General features: G+C 41.7%; 4 protein-coding genes across 6 annotated transcripts; 3 read left to right on the top strand and 1 right to left on the bottom strand.

The window, feature by feature from the left end:
• The first annotated feature begins 230 nt into the window (after positions 1-230).
• Positions 231-12,501, top strand: LOC5516385 (E3 ubiquitin-protein ligase SH3RF1). Of its 2 annotated transcripts, none has more exons than XM_048733192.1 (13): positions 231-744; positions 1,927-1,982; positions 2,643-2,757; positions 3,374-3,481; positions 4,155-4,250; positions 4,597-4,932; positions 7,168-7,382; positions 7,620-7,787; positions 8,133-8,412; positions 8,916-8,995; positions 10,249-10,369; positions 10,667-10,765; positions 11,241-11,467. In XM_048733192.1, the coding sequence occupies exons 1-13, from the start codon at positions 481-483 to the stop codon at positions 11,286-11,288; spliced, it is 1,986 nt and encodes a 661-aa protein (XP_048589149.1). In that variant the 5' UTR covers positions 231-480; the 3' UTR covers positions 11,289-11,467. The 2 variants fall into 2 exon arrangements, with proteins under 2 accessions (XP_048589149.1, XP_001636467.2); XM_001636417.3 differs by having other exon boundaries at positions 232-744; positions 10,667-10,722; positions 11,241-12,501.
• A 226-nt stretch (positions 12,502-12,727) lies between these two features.
• Positions 12,728-16,272, top strand: LOC116620702. The gene is made up of 4 exons (XM_032386335.2): positions 12,728-13,489; positions 14,717-15,072; positions 15,195-15,309; positions 16,053-16,272. Exons 1-4 carry the CDS (start codon positions 12,985-12,987, stop codon positions 16,064-16,066), a joined length of 990 nt encoding a protein of 329 aa, XP_032242226.1. The 5' UTR covers positions 12,728-12,984; the 3' UTR covers positions 16,067-16,272.
• A 1,633-nt stretch (positions 16,273-17,905) lies between these two features.
• LOC5516403 (mitochondrial import inner membrane translocase subunit tim16-B) lies at positions 17,906-20,879 on the top strand. Its single transcript, XM_001636420.3, has 6 exons — positions 17,906-18,017; positions 18,098-18,182; positions 18,763-18,848; positions 19,274-19,327; positions 19,409-19,474; positions 20,009-20,879. The coding sequence occupies exons 1-6, from the start codon at positions 18,015-18,017 to the stop codon at positions 20,105-20,107; spliced, it is 393 nt and encodes a 130-aa protein (XP_001636470.1). The 5' UTR covers positions 17,906-18,014; the 3' UTR covers positions 20,108-20,879.
• A 1,006-nt stretch (positions 20,880-21,885) lies between these two features.
• On the bottom strand, positions 21,886-27,768 carry LOC5516405 (beta-alanine-activating enzyme). 2 transcript variants are annotated; one of them, XM_048733369.1, is made up of 5 exons: positions 27,613-27,767; positions 26,762-27,510; positions 26,135-26,507; positions 24,475-26,013; positions 21,886-24,141 (listed from the first exon to the last, which is right to left on the bottom strand). In XM_048733369.1, exons 2-5 carry the CDS (start codon positions 27,305-27,307, stop codon positions 23,129-23,131), a joined length of 3,471 nt encoding a protein of 1,156 aa, XP_048589326.1. In that variant the 5' UTR covers positions 27,308-27,510; positions 27,613-27,767; the 3' UTR covers positions 21,886-23,128. The 2 variants fall into 2 exon arrangements, with proteins under 2 accessions (XP_048589326.1, XP_032242128.2); XM_032386237.2 differs by having other exon boundaries at positions 26,762-27,768.
• Between the last annotated feature and the right edge of the window lie 20 nt (positions 27,769-27,788).

Here is a 27,788-nt window from a genome sequence, read left to right as displayed (position 1 = left end):
TAAAGAGTCTTTGCGGTTCGTGATCCGTGAATATTTGAGCTATTCCGCTATAGGTGAAGTAGTTATAAAAAGTTGTTATAAAAAAAAGTACAATATAGTGACAAGAAGTTAAGTGAATTTATTTTATTTCTTTAAAAATGTTTACCTTCTCCTTTTTGTTCGATGCATTTCAAGCCTCCCATGGGCTTCCTGTGGTATGCCCACACTACGCATGCTCAAAAGAAGACAACAAATCAATGCAGCGGTCCTTATGCAGCAGGAAACTCGAATGAATCGAGGAAAAAGTTCAAGCCAAAGTGGACAACATATACAAATTCCTGCTTTTTCTCGCGAAAACTCGAAATTTTATTATTCTCAGCGAATCATGAATACCATCAAGCAATGTTGGAGACGTAGAACTACGAGACGATGAATTTATCAGTAGGAATCAAGAGTTTGTGGAGCGCCAAAGTTACCGAGCGAATTTGATATGTGCGAAAAATGTCGCTTGATAGCGTAGAATTAAACGAACTGTTGGAATGTTCTGTGTGTCTCGAAAGGCTCGATCACACGTCTAAAGTACTACCCTGCCAGCACACCTTTTGCAGAAGATGCTTAAAAGAGATTCAAGCCGCCAAAAAGGAACTGCGTTGTCCAGAATGCCGTATTTTAGTTGACCAAGAGGTTGATGAGTTACCATCGAACATTTTACTTGTGAGAATACTTGAAGGTTTGAATCGAAAAAGACCAAATTCATCGGATCAGGTATGGAATCTTCCATCTTTATCGGCCTCTGTGTTATTTCCATGAGGACGGTTGTGTAAATAAATGTAAATGTTTGGAATTGCATCGCACAAGAACCCCATGACAGCAGTACAAATAATTCTATGGGACATCCCGGGTCGCTACATGATCAATGACTTGTTCTATTCCTAGATAATTTATCTCGAATTGCCGCCCCTTGTAATAGGAGTACCATTTCACATTAAAACTGCAATTGTCATTGTTTTCGTTAAGTATACATCGTCAACAGCTTACGAGGCTCGATCGAAGCGGGTCAAAAGTGTTGTATAAAAAGTCTAATTAATCCACTATTGTTGATGATGTCGTTGTTTTTACGCTTCCTGACAACATTCGCTTGTTTAATTTGCATCGTATACCCCGGCAGTGTTAGAAATTTTACTATCTCGTGCCATGGGACTTTTATTGTTTATAAGGATTCATTATTTTTTAGTGAGCGATGCTTAAAAGGGCTTGTTCATCCTCCGGAGGAAACGGAAATACTCCCATAGTTAAAACCAAAGGCGAGGCGTTTAAATTACATATAAGAAGGAGCTTTAGAAAGCGTCATCATTTTACCATGCGTTTATTTCAAATTTATCTTAACATCATGCGAATTTTTTTTCTTAATTTCATTGATGATCTCACGAAATAATGTAACCGTGATTTTGTTTATAATAACTAAGGGATTCTGATTTTTTTCATGGTGGAATCCATGTCTTCCATGTGTCTGGTGGTGGCTAACCAAATGTCTGTGGAAGACTTACTGAAACATTTTGGTTTTGAAAAAGAATATTGTGATAAATGGTATGCACCAGAATATGATCTGGACCTACGAAATCACCAACTATGAATGATATACTGCAATTTGTATAAAGTACACATGGCTATAATGATGTCTTCATTTTATGATTTTGACCACAAAAGATAAACACTATCTGTTCTTTCCTCCCACAACTATTTTGGGGGACTGAGCATTGCTATGATTGGCTCAAAATGCTACCAACACTCGATTGTATAAAGATACACAGCACAGATTAGCAACACTCTTACATCTGTTCTTTGTAAGCTGGTTTTCAAGTTAGCTTTGACTGTAATTCTGGGGAAACTTTGCCTGATTATAATGAATGGAATATTTCTAAGGTCAAGGTCATCCTTTATTTGCAGAGGACAACTAAACCCTGTGCCCGGGTGCTGTATGACTTTGAACCACGGGAGCAAGGGTAGGTGGAATATTACTTGATGATTTAAATCTAGCACAGATGAGAGAATATCCTGGCTTATAGGGAGAATAAAAGGTCACCTCCAAGAAGCCATGGTTCTGTTTTCCATAATTGTAAATTAGCCATTAAGCAATGGCCCCTGCAGGTTCACCCTTAGAAATGAGTCATGCTGTTTAGATATGTAACAGAATGCTTTTAAGTAACTTGACCCTGTTTCCAAATAAGGCTACTGTTTGTACAAGAAAGAAAAAGAAAAATAGGGGAAAAAGTCAGATAATAAACTCATTTAAAAACATTCTAATTCTAGACAAGAAAATACATATTCTTTTAATTCTCAGCCCTCTCTTTTTATACCGGTATCCTTTAAAGAAGGGGATTTAGGTGTTCAGAAGAACCACCTCTCTGTGCCCTTGGAGGAAATACCTTGTCTCCTAAATAATAACCTGACATCCCCACCCTCCCCTCCCACGCCTTACCCAAAATCCTAGTTCAGTATTCTGTCATCTCCAAGCACTGAGTTGGTGCCTTGAGTAAATGGAGATAAGAGTGCATGGTTGAATGGTCATGAGAGTTTGGGCTCTCATCAACACTCATCAACTGTCATTTCTGTTTCACACCCTTCTTGTTCAGTTCTATTTTATGAGTGTTCATTTTTTACAGGGACCTGGCCTTATGCAAAGGGGATTTTGTCTACCTCCTACGGCAAGTTGATGAGAACTGGTTTGAAGGGCAAGTGAATGGCTGCCAGGGGTTTCTACCATCCAACTATGTAGAGGTATGGGCTGTACTGGTGAAAGGTTCTCCATGATAAATATGTGGTGGTGGTTGTCGTTATAACTTTGAAGTTTTGCTCGAAATCTCTGTGACATCTTTAAGAATCTCACACCTGTTGGCCTGGAAAACTTATAGGTTACTGTACAGCTCTTAAAACGTCTCTGCAATGATGTGCAACTTTTGTAAAATTCAGATAAAAAGAGTTGGAATCAGTGTTTTTGATGGCAACAAATCACCCAAGTTATTTGGCTTTTTATGCAGGACAATATGTATATCTTTAAAGGGTATTTTGCTAAACTCTACAACCCTCCCCCTTCAGATGCAAATAAGGCTATTTTTTATTGAAGAATCAAGAAACTTAGACCTGTAGCCAGGCTGTTAACTGTTTGTATATGGGAGATCTGATTAGATCTTCAAGTTGAGCAGGGTGGGGAAATCCCCTGAACTCCCCTTGGCCACAGGCCTGCAGACTGTAGTGGCCTATTCCTAAGCTATTCCTGATTATGTATGTACATTTTCTTACAAGCACACCCTATTGCCATGACTAAATGATTAAGTTCCCCAACATTCATATGTGATGGTTCTGTATATGATAAGGCTGTTCACTTTTGTCTCAGGTCATCAGTGCATTACCATGCCTTGACGACGATTACAATGATCCTGTTGCAAAGGCTTTGTATGACTTTGACGGGGGCGAGGAACAAGATATTCTACCATTCAAACAGGCATGCAATAAAATAATCAATGAATAATTTTGGGAAGCTAACTACTCTCACCTCAGCTTGAATGCTGGATTATGTTAGCATGGATACAACATTGTCAAGGCGTACAGTAGGCATAGAAGGCCCCTTGGCAGGGCTTCTGGAATTACACCCTTGTGCGGAAGCGCGAAATTTGCCTTTCTCCGCATAACCCACAAAATTTCGCGTAATTTAGCATAATTTCGCTAAATTTTGAAAGACAAAACATTTAAGTGCACAGCTGATGTGTTCTTTTAGGTTTCTTACCTCTATTTCTCATAAAAAAGACAGTTATTATTCATACTACTATTCGTACTTTTTCCACGTAATTCCAGAAGCCCTGCCTTAGGCAGCCGTGTATTGACTAATGTCTGTCCACCCAAGAGAGCTTTAATAGAAAATTGCTAGTTTTTGTGTGGAGGGAAAAAAACAGAGAACCTGGAGAAAACCCTCAGCGCCAAGGGATCAAACCCTGAACACAACAGTGAAAGCCATTATCGTAACCATGCTCCCATTATCATTAATTATCTATTTCTTCATCTGTGAGAAATCCACAGAAATGATGTAAAAACGTTTGATCTATATAATTGACCAAAAATATTTCTAGTCTCAACTTTTTTAGAGTTCAAATGTGATTTTTATTTTTATTTGCCAACAGGGTGATGTGATCAGTGTCATCCGCAAAGTGGATGAGAACTGGTGTGAAGGAAAGCTGAATAACAAATGTGGGATATTCCCAATAAACTTTGTGGAGGTCAATATTAACATTTCCTGATACTATAACTTGTTGTAGATATAGCTGTTAATCTGTGTAGTTCACATCATCATTTTATGCAAAAGCTTACATTTCCTGCTTGGCCCAGAGGTTTATGCACACGTGTTCTCGGTCCTATTTTTTATGATTGCCACAATTAATTAATAAGTAGACTCTTGGGTTTCAAGCATATCAACCACTGTTGTCATGCCACGTTATAAATATAATGTTCATGTCAAGGCCTTTTGTTCTTGCATTACTCTAATTCTGTTATGACGCATTAAGAAATCAAGCCCAAAATATGCACACCTAATAGACCTGCTATGTATTCTATTTTATTTTCTAGCTCAACTCTGTTGCCAAGGCAATCATAATAAGTCCTGAAGGTGTGGCAGGACCATCTGGTGCATCAGCTGCTAATGGGCCAATCGCCAAACCTGCAAGGAAAAGCAAGACAAAGGAAAAAGTTCCCAAGAGGCACACAATACATGGTGGTAATAATTTGGAGCAGAGTTCTAGCCTCAGCCAAACACCCAATAGACATTCTGTTGAGATTACAACATCTGAAAGACTGGAGCAAGCTTTTGGTGATGCTGGTGTAAGCTCAAGAGCTGATCCTCCTGTCACTACTGCTTTGTTAGGAGATTTATCAGATGCTGTAACAACTTCCATTAGTAGCAGGGTAAGTGGTATAGGCGGAGTAGAGTGGTATGGGGGAGTAGAGTGGTAAATGGGGAGCAGAGTGGTATGGGTGGAGTAGAGTGGTATGGGGAGTAGAGTGGTATGGGTGGAGTAGAGTGGTATGGGGAGTAGAGTGGTATGGGTGGAGTAGAGTGGTATGGGTGGAGTAGAGTAGTATGGGGGGAGTAGAGTGGTATGGGCGGAGTAGAGTGGTATGGGGGAGTAGAGTGGTATGGGTGGAGTAGAGTGGTATGGTGGAGTAGAGTGGTATGGGCGGAGTAGAGTGGTATGGGTGGAGTAGAGTGGTATGGGTGGAGCAGAGTGGTATGGGTGGAGTAGAGTGGTATGGGTGGAGTAGAGTGGTATGGGTGGAGTAGAGTGGTATGGTGGAGTAGAGTGGTATGGGTGGAGTAGAGTGGTATGGGTGGAGTAGAGTGGTATGGTGGAGTAGAGTGGTATGGGCGGAGTAGAGTGGTATGGTGGAGTAGAGTGGTATGGGGGGAGTAGAGTGGTATGGGGGGAGTAGAGTGGTATGGGGGAGTAGAGTGGTATGGGGGAGTAGAGTGGTATGGGGGGGTAGAGTGGTATGGGGGGAGTAGAGTGGAATGGGTGGAGTAGAGTGGTATGGGGGAGTAGAGTGGTATGGGTGGAGTAGAGTGGTATGGGGGAGAAGAGTGGTATGGTAGAGTGATATGGGTGGAGTAGAGTGGTATGGGTGGAGTAGAGTGGTATGGGTGGAGTGGAGTGGTATGGGTGGAGTAGAGTGGTATGGGTGGAGTAGAGTGGTATGAGTGGAGTAGAGTGGTATGGGGGAGTAGAGTGGTATGGGTGGAGTAGAGTGGTATGGTGGAGTAGAGTGGTATGGGCGGAGTAGAGTGGTATGGTGGAGTAGAGTGGTATGGGTGGAGTAGAGTGGTGTGGGTGGAGTAGAGTGGTGTGGGTGGAGTAGAGTGGTGTGGGTGGAGTAGAGTGGTGTGGTGGAGTAGAGTGGTGTGGGTGGAGTAGAGTGGTGTGGGTGGAGTAGAGTGGTGTGGGTGGAGTAGAGTGGTGTGGGTGGAGTAGAGTGGTGTGGGTGGAGTAATGTGGTATGGGGGAGTAGAGTGGTATGGGGGGAGTAGAGTGGTATGGGGGAGTAGAGTGGTATGGGGGGAGTAGAGTGGTATGGGGGGAGTAGAGTGGTATGGGGGAGTAGAGTGGTATGGGGGAGTAGAGTGGTATGGGGGAGTAGAGTGGTAAATGGGGAGCAGAGTGGTATGGGTGGAGTAGAGTGGTATGGGTGGAGTAGAGTGGTATGGGTGGAGCAGAGTGGTATGGTGGAGTAGAGTGGTATGGGGGGAGTAGAGTGGTATGGTGGAGTAGAGTGGTATGGGTGGAGTAGAGTGGTATGGTGGAGTAGAGTGGTATGGTGGAGTAGAGTGGTATGGGGGAGTAGAGTGGTATGGGGGGAGTAGAGTGGTATGGGTGGAGCAGAGTGGTATGGGTGGAGCAGAGTGGTATGGTGGAGTAGAGTGGTATGGGCGGAGTAGAGTGGTATGGGCGGAGTAGAGTGGTGTGGGCGGAGTAGAGTGGTGTGGGTGGAGTAGAGTGGTGTGGGTGGAGTAGAGTGGTATGGGGGAGTAGAGTGGTATGGGGGAGTAGAGTGGTATGGGGGAGTAGAGTGGTATGAGTGGAGTAGAGTGGTATGAGTGGAGTAGAGTGGTATGGGGGAGTAGAGTGGAATGGGTGGAGTAGAGTGGTATGGGTGGTTATTGGTTCCATTAGTACCAGGGTGTGCTATTGGCGTAGTAGAAGGTGTGGTAGGGTGACATTGATGGCATAGGGGGTGAGCACTCCTCATTCCATTGCAATCAAGATGAGCTTTTTGTTTTGTATAAATAGAGTTGTTGGTTTTTTAACAGTGTGAAAGGTGTTGCTGGTAAAGCAAGATGACACACTCTTCTTACCAACTACATGTTGACATGAGTTGTTGATTAGTCCTCTTTGAAACCAGGTGTTTTTGGTTAGGGCTTCAAGCTTATTTTATTTATCTATTGGCTTTGCCATTAAACATAAATTACAAATTTACACTACAAATGACAGGGACACTGCAACAGCTATAGGCCGATTACTGTGGGCCCAGTTACAATAATACACCAAAATCTGTGTAGATTCTTTTCTAGTAAGGGCATTGTTAAATGTATTTCATTTTGATACTTATCTTATAAAACACTTTTTTTTATGCTTCATTTCTTTGCAGACGCAAACGCTTCCCAATCGTCCTCTACCTCCCCCAAACTCACTTGTGAATGGCCACACCCAATCACCATCATTTACATCAAGTGTTGTCACCTCACCCCTGACTGTGAACCTATGCAGACCTCTTGTAACCATAGCTACTAGCTGTCCTCCAGTCACAACCACTGCTCAAGCTGCAGCTCCGCGCCCAAACTCAGCTGAGATTGGCAAAGAACTGTGAGTATTATTGAATAAAAAATAAATTGATGTGTTGCTTTTTTATAGCACATGTGTCTACGCAGGCATGCTCACCTAACCTTCACAAACAACTGACAACCCATCAGTAGAGTAATCGACTGCTGTTACAAAGCACATTTAATTTGGGAATAACTGTATATCCAAAACTACTCAGAATAGCAGACAGAGTGCCAGAACTTCTCACCACATTGAATTTATGCATTGTTTGTGTCTCAGATATACTGCCCTGTACAACTACAAGCCACAAAAGGAAGATGAATTAGAGTTAAAACAAGGAGAGTGCTACTATGTGCTGGAAAAATGCAAAGATGGCTGGTTCAAGGGGGTTTCACTACACTCTCAGAAACGAGGGGTTTTCCCTGGCAATTATGTCCGACTAACAAGGTACATACCATCAATGGTAACTTAAGTGTGCTGGGGTAATCAGAATTGTGAGCAGCATGGCATATGTATCAGCATCTGAGATGTTTTATACTTATTTGGGGGGTGGGGGGTGTACAGTATGTCCTGCAGAAATGGAGGATGCATTCCCCAGAATGAGTGTAAATTTAAATAATTGTATTGGAGACAAATTTTAATAGAAATGTTTCTTGATTTAACAATATTGTTAGATATAGTTATATTTAGAAATAACTTTATTGTCATATCATTATATTGAGGTTCAAATGTATGTATAAGGTAATGCTCTACACATTTCTTGGAGAATCTCATGCGCATATTTTGTTGCAGTATACATAGCCTCCTGACAAGCTCCCGTAGCTCTACCCGTGCCACTCAGCAAGCACCTACCCCATCCCCCCGTCAGATCCCTCGCCCTTTGGTGCAAAACCCCGTACAGACACGCCCCAGGTACCACCGCTCAGAGTCGACACCAACCTTCCTTGTACAAAGGACAGTGCCAACGCCAACTGAGAACCACTTTGTAGTAACGAGAACAACTAATAATGGGATGGATGAGGCCGATCAGCCCTTTGTACCACTCATTCCTCCTCCACCTGTCCCCAAAACGGTAAGACGCTATCACACCCTCTACACACTGGTCACAGATTCAGGTGTCAGGCATGTAAACGGGGTGCGCACACATCCCCCTCGACATTTACTTCTAATTGAAGGATCTTTGCAAATATTATCTTTTTCCCATGTGATACCTAAGATTGCACCCCCCTCCTCTGAACAAATCCTAGATGCCCACCTGCTATATAGCTCATGTTAGTAAAAAGGTCAAATTTTATCTTTTTGTCACTGTTCGCTCACTACACAATGTCACACAGAACATCTACTTCATTAAAAAGTATTTGTTGTAAATACTTTCCATCAAATACAAAGTGTATATGTTAGACCGACTGGTGTATTTTTCACTATAATAAAGAAGGGAGTGGCTTGTCGACATTTTTACAGGAGTTAGAGCTATAGTAATCTTGTCAGAGTTAGGGGAGATATAATTAATTGACTTTCAAAGTGTTGTTTATATTCATTTATTTCATAAGCTCATTTTATTCTTCGTTTTCACAGGGAAGTTTTTGGAAGAAATTGAAAAACAAAAAGAAGGATAGGACGTCAGATCCCCCCGCCCCCCCGCCACCATACAGACGGTGAGACTTGTAGAATTCTTGTAACGGTGAGACTTGTAGAATTCTTGTAACGGCGAGACTTGTAGAATTCTTGTAACGGTGAGACTTGTAGAATTCTTGTAACGGTGAGACTTGTAGAATTCTTGTAACGGTGAGACTTGTAGAATTCTTGTAACGGTGAGACTTGTAGAATTCTTGTAACGGTGAGACTTGTAGAATTCTTGTAACGGTGAGACTTGTAGAATTCTTGTAACGGTGAGACTTGTAGAATTCTTGTAACGGTGAGACTTGTAGAATTCTTGTAACGGTGAGACTTGTAGAATTCTTGTAACGGTGAGACTTGTAGAATTCTTGTAACGGTGAGACTTGTAGAATTCTTGTAACGGTGAGACTTGTAGAATTCTTGTAACGGTAAGACTTGTAGAATTCTTGTAACGGTGAGACTTGTAAAATTCTTGTAACGATGAGATTTGTAGAATTCTTGTAACGGTGAGACTTGTAGAATTCTTGTAACGGTGAGACTTGTAGAATTCTTGTAACGGTGAGACTTGTAGAATTCTTGTAACGGTGAGATTTGTAGAATTCTTGTAACGGTGAGATTTGTAGAATTCTTGTAACGGTGAGATTTGTAGAATTCTTGTAACGATGAGACTTGTAGAATTCTTGTAACGGTGAGACTTGTAGAATTCTTGTAACGGTGAGACTTGTAGAATTCTTGTAACGGTGAGACTTGTAGGATTCTTGTATGCTGCGGTAGCATAATTTCGCATGAATCAAACTCGCGGAGGTAAACATGGGCCTGTCGCTTACCCCTGTTGGGTTTAGTGGTCTGACCAATTGTCAAATTGGTGCATTTGCTTCTTGTGACTCGCTGCAAGTTTGTGTGAGTCGCTGGTTGTGGGTGCTTGTTAAAAGCCATCTGCTTGTATGGAATGTTCCAATAAGAACGTGAAAGTGTTGAGAAGATGTAGCTGCCCCTTTACGCAAGAGGGAATTCTTTGTGTACATTTGGCTGTATTCATGGCTCTCCTGTTGTAGCCTACCTTCTGTACCTATCCGAATCTTACCAAATCAGTTTGTTTTCTGTTGTGGAAGTACAGCAAAAACAGCAATGAAAATTAAAAATGTCATCAAACCTTTCATACGTCCTGTGTATTTGCTCTTCATTTTAAGTGCCTGTCAAAAATGACCAATTCCATAAAGTAATAGCTCAATAGTTGCCAAGAAAGTGGATCCGTGTTTTATAAAGCAATGAAAATTGTGTTTGCTTCCAGGGCGGTTCCAAGCGGCCACATGCAACTTAGCATGCCGTTGAACAACCATATGACGCCAGTCACCCCGCCTCCTCCCTACACAGTACAGCCCAGGCCTACAACCCGACTACATGCTGCACAGGTAACCCATAAATCCAGTTACGTCTTGTTGAGTTGTGCTAATGACTACGCTATGCCTGTTATGTCTTGTTGTTTTTATGATTACGCTATGCCTGTTATGTCTTGTTAGTTGTTCTTATGAGTACGCTATGCTTGTTATGTCTTGTTAGTAGTTCGTATGACTATGCTATGCCTGTTATGTCTTGTTGTTCTTATGACTACGCTATGCTTGTTATGTCTTGTTAGTAGTTCGTATGACTATGCTATGCTTGTTATGTCTTGTTAGTAGTTCGTATGACTATGCTATGCCTCTTGCCAGGTTGCAAGGGAGGGCCGCCCGCACAGCAGGCAGGAAAACGTCCCAATCTCAGAAAGGTACTCCTGGGTCGGGTCAGGAAAACGTCCCAATCTCAGAAAGGTACTCCTGGGTCGGGTCAGGAAAACGTCCCAATCTCAGAAAGGTACTCCTGGGTCGGGTCAGGAAAACGTCCCAATCTCAGAAAGGTACTCCTGGGTCGGGTCAGGAAAACGTCCCAATCTCAGAAAGGTACTCCTGGGTCGGGGCAGGAAAACGTCCCAATCTCAGAAAGGTCATCCTGGGTCGGGTCAGGAAAACGTCCCAATCTCAGAAAGGTACTCCTGGGTCGGGTCAGGAAAACGTCCCAATCTCAGAAAGGTACTCCTGGGTCGGGTCAGGAAAACGTCCCAATCTCAGAAAGGTACTCCTGGGTCGGGTCAGGAAAACGTCCCAATCTCAGAAAGGTACTCCTGGGTCGGGTCAGGATTGTTTCGAGTCAGAGTCGTTTCCCTGTGTAGATCTTATAACAACCCTCACCCCCCCCCCCCCCCTCAAACACACACACACACCTCACAGATGTGCTTTTCCTGCTTAGGTACCGCGTCATCATGCCCTACCCGCCGCAGAGCGAGGCGGAGCTTGAGTTACGAGTTGGTGATATTGTCTTCGTGAGTAAAAAGAGGCAAGATGGCTGGTACAAGGGAACACTGGAACGTAACGGAAAGACTGGTCTCTTCCCAGGCGTATTCTCAGAGAAATTCTAAAAAAAAGAATTCATCCATGCAAAACCGTCTTCAGAAAATGGACGTCCGTGGAGATTATGGAAATCAATGAAAACCACTGTGTCATGTACTCCGAAGATGATGCCTGTGGCGTCTTTTTGCCGAGGGGTATCTCGACAGACTGGTAACTGGAAACACCGATGCAGCGTGCAACGAAATGGATGCCTGTGGCGTCTTTTTACCGAGGGATTTCTCGACGGGCTGGAAACCGAGGCTCTGGTGCTTTTACATGGAATTCGTGTAATTTATACAAAGCTATAAAGGAAACCGACAAATCAAGAGACGTTTAGCGTTGGGTACCCTGTGGTGTAACCGAGCAAAAACAGAAATGTATTTGAAAGTTGTGTTTTCCTGGTGACGACACTGCCCATAGTTGAGATTTCTGCCTGAGGGGAGTGTTGCTCGCAGAGATTGATGGGAAGGGCCGGTAAACAAAATGAAATAGAAAGCCATATAATTCACACAACAATATATGTAAGATGGTCATTACGGTACGGAAGCCAAAGATATGGACAGTCATAACGTATTCGCTTCGCTCCAGACCTTTATACAGAATGCCACGAAAGTATGTGAATACCTTAACACTTTCTTAATTTTTCCCGTACGCGGGTGCACGTTTTTTGTAAAACGATTTTGACGTTTCGATGAATTTTGTTATCAAGGAGCCATCGTGCATTGCACGCTGATCTTAGTATTTGCCCTCCCTTACGTTTTCAGAGAAATCTTATATGACACGAACGGTGATTGTTGTGTCAAAGACAGAAAGTCGACGCATTGCCTACCAATTCTATAATAGCAATATAAAAATATCGCCTCTGCCCGCCTTAATACATTTTCACAGATTGCTATTTTGTACTTTTGTAAGTAACATATTTTACTGAGACGAGTTTTCTATATCATTAGCCAGATGAATATTCTAGAGAGGCGTATTTGTTAAAACTATATCAACGGTAATTGAAATTTTAGGTAGGAATTATATAAAAGATAATCTTGAATTTGCCGGCAATAGCACGCCAAAGTAATTTGTAAATATCACATGAGCTATGCAAGTGGAAATAAATAGTTACTATTGCAGTAACTGCTTTGTATTATTGTTAAATCCCGCAAGTATATTTTTGAAATTAATAGATGACGTCTATTTTGAAATGGAAAAAAAAAATGAGGAGCAGGATTTGTCTGTCTTGAATTCTATGATTTTACTTATTTATAGGAAGTTGATCATTAATACGACTTTCTCTCTTTTTGTCTTTTCTATTTAACATCTCCAGTGATTTGAAGTGATCTTATTTTAATGGTCTTCATTCATTTAGTTGTTATTTTGACTGCACTTAGCGAGGGGAAGAGGGTACTATTTTGACATCTAATACGTGAAGTGGGTTGATACTCTCCTTAGCTTTCTAGATTGTTGCTTCTGTTTGATAGATATTTAGTTTCACGGGAGATTATTAACTATTTATGCTATATATTTGTGTCATCAGTTTTAGAAACCAAAAACACCGCCTTAGCTCCCAGCTTTAATCAGCTGATACTCAAATTATTCCACTAAACTTATGTTAAATGTTTGATTGCGATTTGCTGTCGTGTTTGCCGCGTAATGTGCGACGATCAACGCAAGCGTTTGAAGTAAAAACAAGAAACAAATCCAGACAAAATACATCGGCATTTATTACGCCAACAATGAGCACAAACAGATTTTCATTCGGGCATGTTTTCCTGGTTCAAAGCCATAACTATGTGCCAAGCTATTTCTCTCTAAATGAATTTCAATTAGTAGGGAACAGCATCGCGTATTCGGAGTCGACGGATGCACCTGTCGAGAGAAGTCCACGCGAATGTGTGGACGATGGTGGTGACCCTAGCGATCATGACTCACAGTCTTTGAACCAATGGATGGAAAATCTGGATTTCTACCCAACCATCTCAACTACAAGGTTCCAGAGCTCAAGTCTCGCTCGACAGTTCTCGTGTAATGTTAGTAAAATGGCGTGTAAGCATAGTTCAAAGCTTGAGTGTGACGGGTATTTTGGATGTCCAGAGGAGAGGCTTTCACACAAAGAAGCCGGTAAGGTCAATTAGAATTTCCCACTGTTTGGTTTGCTTCTTAGCACCCAGAAACAGACTTCACGTGCAAGCTGCGTTCACGCTCGTTTAGTAAGCGACTACGGCGAAAAGCAGCAATTTCATGAACGTATTGAAAATATTATTTTGCTCGAAGCAGTGATGAATATTGCATTAGCGTTCTCGCCCAAAGGACGAACCCCATTATGGCGACCACACTTCCGGTAGCTGCGTAGATATACAGCCACATAACCACAAAAATTTTGAAGCCCTTTGAAGGTTTACTTGGCCCGTATTTTTCGTTCAAGATCTCGCCATCTATTTTATATCATGGATTTCGTTTAGAAATTCATCATTTATTAATATATAGGATTTTCCCTCTTAGCATGGCGACAAGGAAAAATATAGTTGTCTTTTGGAATCGTTATTGGGGAATTGCATAATTCGAGAAACGCTGTGTCTACTTGTGAAAGAATGCTGTGCCGAGCATTTGCGTTTCACTCAATGCACAGCTTTTCAAGCTAAAAATCATCTCTTGGCTGTTCTTAATAATAGTGGAAGTGTTTCAAAGCCAGAAACTTGTTATTTAGACTAAAAATCGAGAAAATGGGAGACAGCCGTGCAGCTAGTTTTTTTTCCTCCTTTACCGGAAGCCGTGCAAGTAGACACAGCGTTCAAGAAAAGGACGCTTTCTGACCTCAAATGCTTAGCGGCACAAGGAGCTCCGACTCAGAGCTCACAGATTTGGAATCGAAGAACAAGCAAATGAAAGCTTGTGCTTTGAATCCAAATCGATCTGTGATTTAGACCTGATACCTATTAAAAGAGGGGCGTTGAAGGGCATGGCTACGCACGACATCTAACGCGTAAACAGCAGGACGTACGCGTTATTTACAGTATTCCAACAAGTCTCGCGTGGTAGCAATGACGGAGAGTCGGATGCGGAGCAAAAAAATGCTGTTGTTTTGTCGCGCTTTTGCTATTTTTCTATTTCGCGCAAATATTTAACCACTCCGAAAAATTAGAAAATAAATTAGAAAAGAATAAAATTGGAATATTAGTGCGCGAAAAGTCTGAGAAAGTCATTTAAACATGTGCGACAGGCGTCTATGGTAAACAATAATACAATATTTGTCTTAATACATGTGAAGCGACTCCCTACGCGCTCATCGCTGCTGTATCAGTATATCCCTTGCTTGCCATTAAATACCAATTCCCTTTGGTTCTGCAGGTACGACAGTATCACGCCGTCGCCGCCCTGTGTGTATAATACCATGGAAGAAACGACATTCGACCCTTCAGCGAACTGGCAAGAAAAAGAAACAGCAGGCGACCAGGCCTCCAATAGCGCCCACTCCTTCTCTCGCCGACCTCGCTTCCATGGACACTTATTACTCTTCTAAGGTAGATTGCGCCACAGCACTTACAGACGCTGTCGAAACTAGACCCAAGCCCCCCGCAGGCGCCGTCAAGGTGATGGCGATAGCCGAAGCCAAGCCTACAGTCACGCCACTAGAGCCACACCAGCAACAATCGCAAAGCACAAAGACACATCCGGCAATGTTCTATAGTTACTTCGTATCTAAGGTATGTTGTGTTATGCGATGTTACTATGATGGCACAGTAACGTGGCCGCGGTGTAAACGGCGATATGTTGATATGGGTAGCCCTTATTCTTCCAGATGTACTCACGTTCAATTCCATCACAGGGATACCAATACAAAAAAGCCTGTGCACCTAAGAGACGGTCGTGTGACGGTGTCTTTGGCTGCCATGACGACACTGATGCGCGACACAAATGTAAAGGAAAACCGAAATCAAAAGGTGAAACAATAAAACATATCTGGAGATGGGAATACATTACAGAACAGGTCCACTAAGGTCACTGATGAGAGGGAATCGACTAATGTTAGACCAGCTGCTCTTGTCATTTATTAAATTAATTTAAGAGGAGGTGTGGTGGGGCATTAATCAACATCGTCAACTTGGATCTCCCGGGGAGATCTTGCGAGAAGCGAATACTCGCCTCGCAAGATGCGATTTTTTTTGCGGGGCCATTGCTTTTTTCAATGAAAAAAAAGAATCGGGACCGACATACACAAAAATTAGCGTCAGTTGTAGCGCCTTTGCCGAATGAATGTATACAAAACCGAAAGAATCAATGTACGCCAAACCGAATGAATGTACGCAAACCTAATGAATTCACCTATTTCAATAAAGGTTGTCAGTGCGAACGGCGAATGGCAATTGCCAAATGGCAGTTCTACGACCGAAAGGTGCTATGGGTAGCATTCATTTGTAAAAATAAAGATGATAAATAAACTCAAGCGTTATCAGAACCATATATTAATTCTATTAAATGGATAGCCGTATGTTTTATTTATATATTTCTGAATTTGGAACAAATATTTTGGGATCCATGGGTCCTTTCGGTCGTAGAAATGGCATTTGTCAATGCCCGTTTGCCATTTGCACACTGACGTTTTTTTAGAATAAGTGTATACACAAAAATACGTAAATCGGCATGTGTAAACCAAACCTTAAAAAAATAATTTCTTTTCTTTTAGGTAAAAAGAAGTGATAATGGCGCAAGAACTCTGCTTGGATCCAAATCGGAATTATATACCTGTATATTAGATGATGGTAAAGTGTAGATTTGGCTTATTATATTAATTAAAAGGATATGAGCAGAAAAGCATTGTAAGAAAGCGTTGTAAAAGATCAGAGAGATACGTTGACTGACATAAAAGATGTAGAAACCAAATAATAAAAAGAAAACCCAATGAAGTTCTCGCGCATGCGCGCCCCTGTTCGTAATTACTGGCTTTCCGACTTTAATAATACATGGGCGGCGGAGTGGTCCCATAAGTGTGTGTTAGGGGGGGGGGCGAAAGTTGGTGGGAACGGGGGGGGGGGCTGTGGATTCAGGGGGAAGGGGTGGCGTGGTTTAGAAAAAAAAATTCATATATATCTAAAGAAACATTCTCTCAGATAAGTGGGGGGCGCTGTCCCCTACTTTCAAAAGTGGGGGGCTTTCGCCCCCCCTGCCCCTCCCCTTCCGCCGCCCCTGTGATATACTTTATTGCAATATGAACGTGAACGAGAAAAAAAGCTCCGTAATACAGCCATAAAAAACACGGCGTATAAGTGATATAAAACAAAACAGAAACGAAAAACAAAGACGAGCGTATTAGCTTAGGGTCTAACATCACCCATTTAAAACTAGCATATTAGCTTAGGGTCGAACATCACCCATTAAAACTAGCATATTAGCAAAGGGTCGAACATCACCCATTTAAAACTAACGAGTTGGAGTTGGAGTGAAAGCTAAAGCCTTACGGCTGGCTGCAGATTTCAGCCCCAAAACCGCTTTCTAGCGTACTGTACGATGCAAAGGTACAAGAGGCGCTCGCACATTAAGGCCGCACATTAATAGGGAGGCCAATGCTAGTCTTATACGGTTACGCCACGCACAACTCTCTTTGTTCAATTTGAAAAAAAATATCGGGATCTTTTTCACTTAGGCTTCTCTTGGGAATTATGTGTTGTCATGTTAGAAAACCAGTGCATTTTGGCTTACACATACTTGTTACACAGCATTGTGTATGAAGATATATAATATTGCACGCAGTTCAAAAAAAGAGCAAGACCCATAGTTAAACAGGGAATAAATTAATACAAGTTTAAAATGGTATGTTTTACACGCCTGTAAAAACTTCGTCAGAATTCCCTGATTTCTCCGCCCACCTACGCAGTCAGACCACTTAGTTATTCTAACCCTTCAGCGGCGTTGTCAGGATCTTTAACAGGAGGGAGCCCAAAAGGGACTTTCAAGGCATTTTCTCCTGTATTTTAGATAATGTCTCGATACATTTACTGCCCGTATTTTTGGCTGGGGGGGCTCCCCCTTGGCCACCCCTGGCTACGCCCCTGCCTTTCCACTATTTCGCCCAGCCTGAGATTTCACCAAATTTCAAGAACACGCTAAGAACATGCCGAGGCTCAGATAGCAGAAAAAAAAATCTTTTTTTGTCCTGATGCGTTCTAAAATGCAGAATCGAATTGTCCTAATAGTAACAACCTTATTAATACTATTGATCATTAGGTGTAATTCTCTTTCTAATAATTCATTGGGTATTATATTCTTATATAAACTAAAAATTTAAGAACATCGTTGAGAACATATTCAGTCTTAAAATGTCCCAAAAATAAGAACGGCCCAGCCTCAACTGGAAATTGAACGTTCTTATAAAAAAGGTTGTTGTCGTTCTACAGCTTTTCTGTAGTTTTTCTAGTCATACCACCTGGTATGACTGCGTTCATGTAGCTTGACAAACTGTGTTTCTAAGCTAATGCCCTTGCTCGAGGGATCGCAGGTTTACATATTGGTTTACTTATGTAATCTGTTCAGGAAAGACCTGGAGCCTAGTCTCCACATGCTTTCTTGCAAAGCATTCTGGGAAAAAATGTCTGCCAAACAACATCAACTTCATGTGTAATTCACGGAAATTCGCGAAAAATACTAAATTATGGTATGTATCCTTACTGCGCTTAAACCACACGGAGATCCTTTCCCACTTAAAGGTTTTTTATGCGAAATTTGTTGTTTTAGGCGCGTTTTCTGGCACAAATCATCATCCTTGGCGGGCAAGTGGTCGGACGTGCTTTTGCACAGGCGCTAAAGCAAGAATTTCAGAGTGAGTTTTTTTAGACTGTACTTAATATGGATTCTGTGCTCTGTTGGGGCTCTTATATTTGTAACTTATAACTGGTTTATGTTTCGTAGAATTAAAGAATTACTTTAGATTTGGACTTCATTTGCGCCATGCTACCCGATGAATGACGTAATATTGAAATATTGAGTACATTTACTTATACACCCTCACGAGATCATGCGAGAATATCATCTAAATAGAGTGTTCTTGCTCTATGCTAACCAATACTTTGTCGGTATAAATCGTATATTATCATCGTATTTTAGATACTGTGTGGACAGTTTTAGCTAGTTTTCCCTACTAACACGTGTAAAATGTTCTTAGATCTTTCAATGAAAACTGTATTGTGGCTAAGGCCTTATTCATATCCATCCTGCTGCATCCAACCTCATTATTTGTATTGGGCACAGGGGCACTTTTACATGACTATAGGCTGTATGCCACCCTTAATGACGTTATGGTCGTCTTAATTTTCTTTTAAGTAATCTCTTGGGGAAATAAAATGTATTTGAGTTGACACAAGTAGATGGCAAGGCCTTACTTGGCTTTGTTTTTTTTCAAGGCGGAGCTGCACAACGGACAGCCAGCGGTGCCAAGGAAGGAGCCAAAAGAGCTGCAGCCAATAGCATGATGGGGATGACGCTACAGGTTAGTCAAGTACTCACTGTCTGACAATTTTTGGATCCATAGCATAATATACATGTATCTCTGCTATATGTGCCATTCTTGGCCTACTAGTGCTGGTGTGTTTATTAGATTTACAATTTGAACTTGCACATTACACACCGACACACACACTAATGTATTAATACAGTGCGAGTCTCAGGCGAACTGTTTTATTCTAAGCTTTAAGATTTTCATGTGCATAGAATTTATTATTCTCTTCTGAATGGCTGCAAAGTAAAATTTATTCTTTCTTTAAAGTTGACCATACCCCCAGAAAATTAAGTGAAAATGCTATTGCATTAAACATAGTGAAAATTTGTAACATTTCTTATTTGAGGGTGCTGTTTCTAGTACTGAATTTTCAATCAAAGGAAATACTTTTTGAATTTTCTCCTTTGTTTTGACAGGAAGCGAAGCAGATACTGAATGTTCAAAATCTTGAACAAGAAGCAATCCAGAAAGTAAGTGTATTCATCAGTACCATAATCAACAGTCTTCTATACTCATAAAAACATGTTATTAACTTTGTGCTTGGTTTCCAGAGTTATGATCATCTTTTTAAAGTTAATGACAAGGCTGCAGGGGGTTCATTCTACCTCCAGTCCAAGGTATTGTGGAGATTGCACTTGTGTTGTTTGTACGTACACCTAACTAAAACCCTACATGAACTTGTGGTGTCTATGGTATTTGTGTTGTTTGTATGTACACCTAACTAAAACCCTACATGAACTTGTGGTGTCTATGATATTTGTGTTGTTTGTACGTACACCTAACTAAAACCCTACATGAACTTGTGGTGTCTATGGTATTTGTGTTGTTTGTACATACACCTAACTAAAACCCTACATGAACTTGTGGTGTCTATGGTATTTGTGTTTTCCCTTAAACCAAGGCTCTCTCTGTACCACAACCTCAGGGCTTTGTCCAGCATTGTGAAATTCAAAATTAGACAATATTCAAAGCTGTTCTTACCCTCTGGGCTCCCTCAGATTGGAACTTGAACAGATTGAAATAGTATACATCAAGCTTTAAAACATGTCATCCACAGCAAGTTGCCCTATTATTGAATTATTTTAGTGCTGAATACTTAATTATAATATTTTTAATTATGCTATTGTTAATGTACTGTTGTTAATTTGCAGGTTGTTCGGGCCAAGGAAAGGCTTGATGAAGAAATGAAAACTCAACATGATGAGAGTACACCAAAACCAGAAAAAGAAAATGGCGCTGATGCAACATGATGGGCTGCTCCTCTATAAATAGCTATGAATAACTCCTGCACTGCTCCATTTCATATAAACAACCAGAACTCCTGTATTCATGCCAACTTTCAAATACAGGGCATCTTTCTAAGGATAAAAATCCAAATTGAGAGACTTGGTAATAGGGGGCTGTTGCTGCTGGTATGCTATGGCTATTAGTGGTTAACATCTGTGCCAAAGAGTCCCTTTCAGCTGCCCTTTTGTCATCCTAGCCAAGTGTAAGAAAACTTCCATTTCAATATCTATACTACTATATGATATTATCGTGGATGAGAGATCTTACCAAGACCTTTCGTCTGTTTGAGTTTGGTTTGATTTGGATCAATTGCTATCGAATTAAAGCCAATTGTCACGAGTGGTATTCTGTTAATTTCTTCCTGGAAATTGGTGCGATCTCAATCTAATTAACATGGATGAGAGATCTTACCAAGATCTTTCATCTATATGAGTTTAGTTTGATTCGGATCAATTGCTATCGAATTAAAGCCAATTGTCACGAGTGGTATTCTGTTATTTCTTCCAGGAAAAAAAACGAACTCAATGTAATTAACGTGGATGAAAGATCTTACGAAGACCGGGATTAGGGCAAATCAGTGACCCATACTTTTCGAGCATGGCGCCCTAAAATTGAAAAAATATGTAAATATATTATAAGTATTTTATTAGGTTAACGTCTAATCTTGTTACTGGAAAAATATCAAAAGTGTTATATTCTAAGTGTTCTATAAAGTTATGGTGGTAAATGCAAAAACCGTCCGTAATTGGGGCAATACACTGTAGTATGTATTGACAGCCTCATTATTAATTAACCTTCACCCCTCACCATATCTTAGTATGAATGAATAAGCGCCGCATTCCCTGACAGGCGCCCTAAATGTATGTAAATAACACCGCGATACTAAACAGAATACCAAAGAAACCCGTGGAGTTTTAACCCGCAGCGAGTTTTAGTTTACAAAAAAAAAACATTACTATTTTTAAGTATTTTTTATTACCCCTCGAGGTCTCAAACCTCGTTACCAAGTGACTTAGGTAACTGGAATGAAATAGTATGAAATGAACATTTACTTTCCCAAGTCGTAGTTATGAGGGTTCAGTCACGTTTGCAAACCTTCCAACGTTGCACGAGCGAAGAAATATTGCATGCCGGCTGTTCGTTTCCAGAATCAAACCACAGAATCCTCTTTTTCGTATCATTAAAGGGCGTCGCATTACACATGTTTCAGGGTATAACCTCGGGTCTAAATCTACATCGTATCAGAGGCCTACTAATACGAGTCGTTTCAACGAGTTCGTTACTGTTAAATATGCGGATTAGAACGCCCGTGATAAGGTAATCTCTTAGAACGCCCGTGGTAAGTTAATCACTAAGAACGCCCGTGGTGAGTTAATGACTAAGAACGCCCGTGGTGAGTTAATCTCTTAGAATGCCCGTGGTAAGTTAATCACTAAGAACGCCCGTGGTAAGTTAATCTCTTAGAACGCCCGTGGTAAGTTAATCTCTTAGAACGCCCGTGGTAAGTTAACCTCTTAGAACGCCCGTGGTAAGTTAATCTCTTAGAACGCCCGTGGTAAGTTAATCACTTAGAATGCCCGTGGTAAGTTAATCACTTAGAATGCCCGTGGTAAGTTAATCACAAAGAACGCCCGTGGTAAGTTAATCACTAAGAACGGCCGTGGTAAGTTAATCACTAAGAACGCCCGTGGTAAGTTAAGGGGGTATGATCCGTTAATGTATGGCTCAGCGTAACACTCACTAGTTCCTGTGTTTTTAATATTATTGCATGAAATTTGGCAGGAATAATTATTGATATTGTAGTAGTGTAATGAACCTCAAAAACCTTGAAATTTTTACAATGCTTAGTAATATGAAGGCTTTTTACCAAAGAATGCTGGTTAAAATTATAAGCTTTTTGTTTGTTTACTTGATAATTTTCCATTTATGTCAACTATATAGCAATTTTAGGTTCATTACATAGTTTGAGGTATTAGCAATGAATATCCTTAGTTTGGTTTGTGTTCCAATTATAGTTTCAGAGCTAGAGCTGTTACCGTAAGAGCATTAAAATCATGTATTTTGGGTGTGGCTTGGTTACCATAGCAACAGTAACTGCCATAATTGGTATCGAATGATTAGTCTCAATGAGGTTAATGATATGTGAAATAATAAAACTGCTAAGTCTTTTGGGCAAATAACCCCTATATCTCCAAAAATATCATCGTAGAGGAGAAAATTTATTCTAGACAATTTCTAAGCAGTCTTTTTGGCGCATGCGCGAGTTTCATATAGTGGATGCGATTTTTCGTGTCCACACCACAGGTTTCCCAGTCGGCTGATTTGTATTTTGATTGTATTCTGATCAGTGGTCTTTTTAGCGCATGCGCGAGTTTCATATAGTGGATGCAATTTTTTGTGTCCAAACCACAGGCTTCCCAGTCGGCTTATTTGTGTTTTTATTTCATGCGGATCAGCGGTCTTTTTAACGCATGCGCGAGTTTCATATAGTGGATGCAGCTTTTCGTGTCCACACCACAGGCTTCCCAGTCGGCTGATTTGTATTTTGGTTTCATGCTGACCAGCGGTCTTTTTCGAGAACCCCTGTACTGAAACATGTTCGTCCCGTCCCCCGAGCATTCACTTTCTATTAGAAACTTCTAGTATATACTTTACAGTCATACTAGGCAGCGACCGTAGAGGACCACAGTTCTATGACGAAGCCCTTTTACAGTACTAGGCTTTAACCGGAAGTTGAACACTGGAAGTTTATATGATCTAAGGATTGCTGTGTTGCAAGAGCACAGAAAGACCACAAAAAGTTTACGGATGATCGATGGACCATCCAACAAAAGTTAACCGGAAGTTTACACACCGGAAGTTTACACATGAGTGATCCGACGATGCACCTCCACCAACACACCGCAATAAAAAGATCTACCCCCATGAAACATAATTAAGATATGCATCATCCAAGGACGTTCATGTTTTCGTTAGCTTTGGAGTCATATCGACTCAACCTTGAGGGAGTACAAATAGTTATCCCTGCAGCCAATCAATATCGCACCCCTTCCAATAACAGGTGATGAAAACACTTCCCCCGGAAGCGCCATTGAGCCAAGCAAGCACCCCGTGTCAAGGGTTAACATGTACACAGTCCCGCGAGTAGATGCAACTAGCACTAGCTCATCCTCCAAGGTGTCTCTTTTGGTGGAGATAAAGTTCTCGCTTACAGACTCATTACAAGTACTATTGAGATGTACAAAGGCGGGGCATTCAACATTGCCATCTACATCACTTATATCATTGGGTGAGAAGGAATGCTCTGCTTGTCTCACCTTTACGCCAACTACCTTGCTAATATCATTGGGTGTAAAGGACTGCTCTCTCAATTGAACGATGTTATTAAAAGGCACGATAAAAGGCGTAGAGTATATGGGAGAATCAGCCTTAAAGGACCATTCCAGCTCCCCGCGCGTAGAAACGCAATAGACATGCGAGTCGTGACACCCAAATACAATGGCTTCCTGGCAAAGTGACCTCCTCCTAGCGAGTACAGGGGAACTAAATATTGGCCCAGAGGTCGCAAGACTCCATAGAGGAGCTCCGCTTAGATCAAACGCGTACAAATAACCGTCGACACACCCGCACACTACGCCGACATCAGTCACAAGAGGAGAAGCAAAAACAGGCTTTGGGCACTTAGTACTCCAGTCTATCATCATGTCGCTAGTATTTATGCAAAGTAAAACTCCAGATAGTGTGGCAGCGAAAAGTCTCTCCCATGTGGGATTCAGACGCGGCGAGCTAAAGCATGAGCCACCACAGTCAATTGCGCATGCGCTTACACGATTTGTTATATCTAGAGCGTACAGGTGGTGGTCATGTGACCCAACCCAGACAAGACCCGTAGTAGGGTCGACGCAAGGGGAGCTTTTTACTGGGGCGTGTGTCTGATAGGTCCACCCGATGACTCCTGAGAAGCGATTGATGATGTAAATCTTCCCGTCATAACAACCTGGGAAGATAAAAAAACATGACCATCCATAATAAAGGTAATCTCAAAAAGACAATGTTATATCGTCATTATTGTCTGTTGTCATGATTACTCTGTCACGGCTGGTTGACCATAAAGGCGCCGGAGGCGGACACGGGACGCCCCCCCCCCCCCTCCCCACAAACACACACCCCTTCTCCTCTTCCGCCCAACTAGCGGTAAATCCGCGGAAAATCATATCATAGCCCGAGTGCCAGGCCCTTTTATCTTTTTATTCTTTCCCGCTACCGGGAAGCGATAAAGATTTGCATAGTTTCATTTTTCATCTTAAGTTTTTAAAAAATATAATCTTACCAAAAATAATGCATGTCCCGCATCTCGATAACACTGCCGAAGACTCGATTCTATCGCCGACTTCAGTTTCCCACATAACTTCACCGTCTGATAGCCGCATAGCTTTGAACACGTGCGCGTGGGAGCCAACGTATACAAGCCCAGACTCCACGTGGAAGAGAGCCGCTTCGCCCGAACCCTTCTCAGTAGAATCTAGATCCGCTACCCTACAGCCGACCACAAGGGGAGATGCGTCAGTACACTTGTAAAGATTTGCGCGCCACTTTTTGGATAGCTGTACAGTCCTGTTACCAAGACGTCTTCCAGAGTAGCTAACACAGTCACTGTGACTTATAGGCTGCGAAGAGGATGACCCCGCACAGAGCTTACAAATTGTGATCTGCACACCCCTACGTACAGAACAGCAGCAAACACCCTTTGGCTCAAATACATCAGTCACTGATGAAGTGGCTCCATGCTTTATTCTCTTCACATTAAAACCTTGCTTACGCAAACAGCTTCGTTTCCCTGAAGGATCTGTTATGGATTCCCCTACAGAAAATTGGGCACCACTTCCTGGCAGACGATGACAATCTTCCCCGCTTGACAGTTTCCCAACCTTGATTGTACTTACGCCACTGTTCCCATTCCATTCTGATATCACGTGTGCTCCCTTGTCCAATCGCTCATCATCAGTATGCAAAACTGAACATTTTTGCTCGACATACCGACAAAGTTCACCAAACGGCTTGTTCAAGATAACATCCAACAAATCGTCAAGTTCTAAACACTTGCCGCTTTTGTTCTTTTGCAACCACCATGTTATACTTTCCGCTAGTTTGACAGCTTGCAATGAATTCCCCCCACTTGCTAAAAACATACTGCCTGCCTCAACAAGAGTAAGACGGGATGATGAGCTGGTGTCCAAGTCATAGTCTTCATCACCTTCAGTAATTCGTTCTCTTCTTGACTTCTTAAGATCGTCCTTGCGGTCTTTCTCAGAACTAGGCGCATATTTGCCAGTATTGTTGCCAAACCCTGTCGCCTCTAGCCACATCTTATTGATGTGTCCTCTAGAACTCGTCTCCACATGTTGATAAGACCTGATGCCCTCTAGTAAAGTCTCCATGTCAACTTTACCGTGAGAAGTCAGAGGTAAGTCTGATACGATATGGATGTGATCAGGGTGGGCGTGAACTGGAAGGACATCTTTGATTATAGACCGAACTCGAAAAGACAAATCCCATGAAGATGAGTCATCACTTGATGTTACAAACAGGTGAAGACGGTCCATCTTTGGTAGTTGAAACATTTGCTGTTCAGAGCTAACTTTACTTTTTACAACAACAGCAACAAATGTATGCCTTGGCAAAACTCTAGCTAGTGCTTGCTCTATCCATAGTAGGTTGGTCCTTTGACCCAATCGCTTTATTTGTCGGTCTTTCCGGCCAAGGAACCATATTTGATCATTATTGATCAGTGCCCAGTCTCCAGATGCGCGCATTGTTCCTGGTGAAACATCCATCTCATTGTTAAGAAAACAAATACGATTATGTCCGCCTGGAAATAGAAGTTGAATAAAATAATTTTGATTAAAATAAGAAATCCTGGAAAATAATAGCATTAGTCATAAAGTTCCTTGTGACCAATCTGATAACTTTTAGTTGTCACTGACACGTACCAATATACATCTGCCCTATGCCATGAGAAATCTTCTTCCCTTCCTCATCTCTTATATCAACTAGTGTATCTTGAAGAGGCTCCCCGATTGGAATCCTTTCGTCAACAGAAAGATGCACTCCATCCTTTGACACCTGCTGTGCACCTTTTGAACAAATCACGATTTTCTGGCATGTTGCCCAGCTTGAGACTTCAGTAATCCCGTAGAGGTTGAATATTTTAGTTGTGCAGTCAGGGTGTTTCCACTGAAACAGGACACTTGTCGATGGAAACGGCTCACCCCCCAGCGCCAGCACCCTTAATGGTGAATCATGGGCAAGCAGGCTGGTCCTTATCAAATCAAGACCGATGTAATTCATGAGGGATGGTGTTGGCTGTAGGAATAAGTAGATTTGTAAGAATAAAAATACTTAGCATAATATAGTAAGACTCGTCTAAACGTGTTTCTAAATGTGTTTCAGGAAGTAAGACTGGAAAGTAAGTACTGTTATGCAAGTACATCCCTTATATCTGAGTCCTGTTTAGGTAAGCTCTACTGTGTGGCAAATGTTGTTACAAATTGCGATCTCTAAGGGTAGGATACACAATACATACTCATTTGCTCTGATTCAAATTCAGCAATAATCACCTGAAGGATTGTGATATTCTGGCTCTTGATTACTGAACACAGTCTTGATGGTAAGATCCTATCCGTTTCATGTAAAAGAACTGCCCTGGCCCCTGCCTCAAGTGCCAGAAATACCTGGACAACAAATGGGTCGAAGGTATATGGGGATACCACTATCACTGAGTCTTCAGGTGTGACGGCAAATATCTGAGACAGGCTGATAATGTTGGGGACTATGCACTGGTGTGGCACCATGACGGTTGTCGGTTTTCCTGTTGTTCCAGATGTTTGAATTACAAAAGCCAAACTCAACTTTGGCAGTTCTTGCTTTATGTCTTGGAGCTTTACCAGTGTAAATCCAATACTTGAGAGGGCTTGATCATTGATAATCCTAAATGGCTTTGGATGATTTTCACTTGAGTTGCCATCATACTTCTGAAGAGTCTCTTTAAATTGCAATAGAAGGCTTGCTTCTACTAGGATTGTATCAATTCCCACATTAGAAAGAAACTCACATATCATTGCCGAAGGCCAGCTAGTTCCGATAGGTGCAAACGCTGCCGGCATTTGCAGAACACCAATTAGGCATTCCAATAGACCTGGACTTTGCCTGGAAAATATACCAATCACTCCATTCTTACTGTGCTGGACAACCTTTATTAGACTTGAAGTTACTTTATCAGCATCCTCAACTAGCTGTCTGTATGTTTTGTGTTCTATATTGTCCCTAGTGCAGTAGGTGAGAGCGATGTTGTCCGGACATTTCTCAGCTGCGTCCAAAAATAGCGAATGCAACGTCTGGTTAATCCCGGTCATAACAAAATAAAACGCGGGACTCTTCTCTTTTAAAAGATTTGAGAGCCAAAACGTACCTCTCGTGCAATCGAAAGACCAGAAATCTGTCACCGAATATCCTTACCCATTCAAATATATTGTTTTCTTTGTAAAGACTTCCGTGTTTCTTGTTGGCGTCGAAGTTTTGCTTTTCTCGTTTTGATATGGTTTTCATGGGTTTCCTGTGGTTGCATATGCGCGCTTACGGAGCCCC

The sequence above is a fragment of the Nematostella vectensis genome, chromosome 10, assembly GCF_932526225.1.
Source record: "Nematostella vectensis chromosome 10, jaNemVect1.1, whole genome shotgun sequence".
NCBI lineage: Eukaryota > Metazoa > Cnidaria > Anthozoa > Actiniaria > Edwardsiidae > Nematostella > Nematostella vectensis.
The sequence above is the reverse complement of the archived record's forward strand: the minus strand, read 5'-3'. Positions and strand labels throughout refer to the sequence as shown.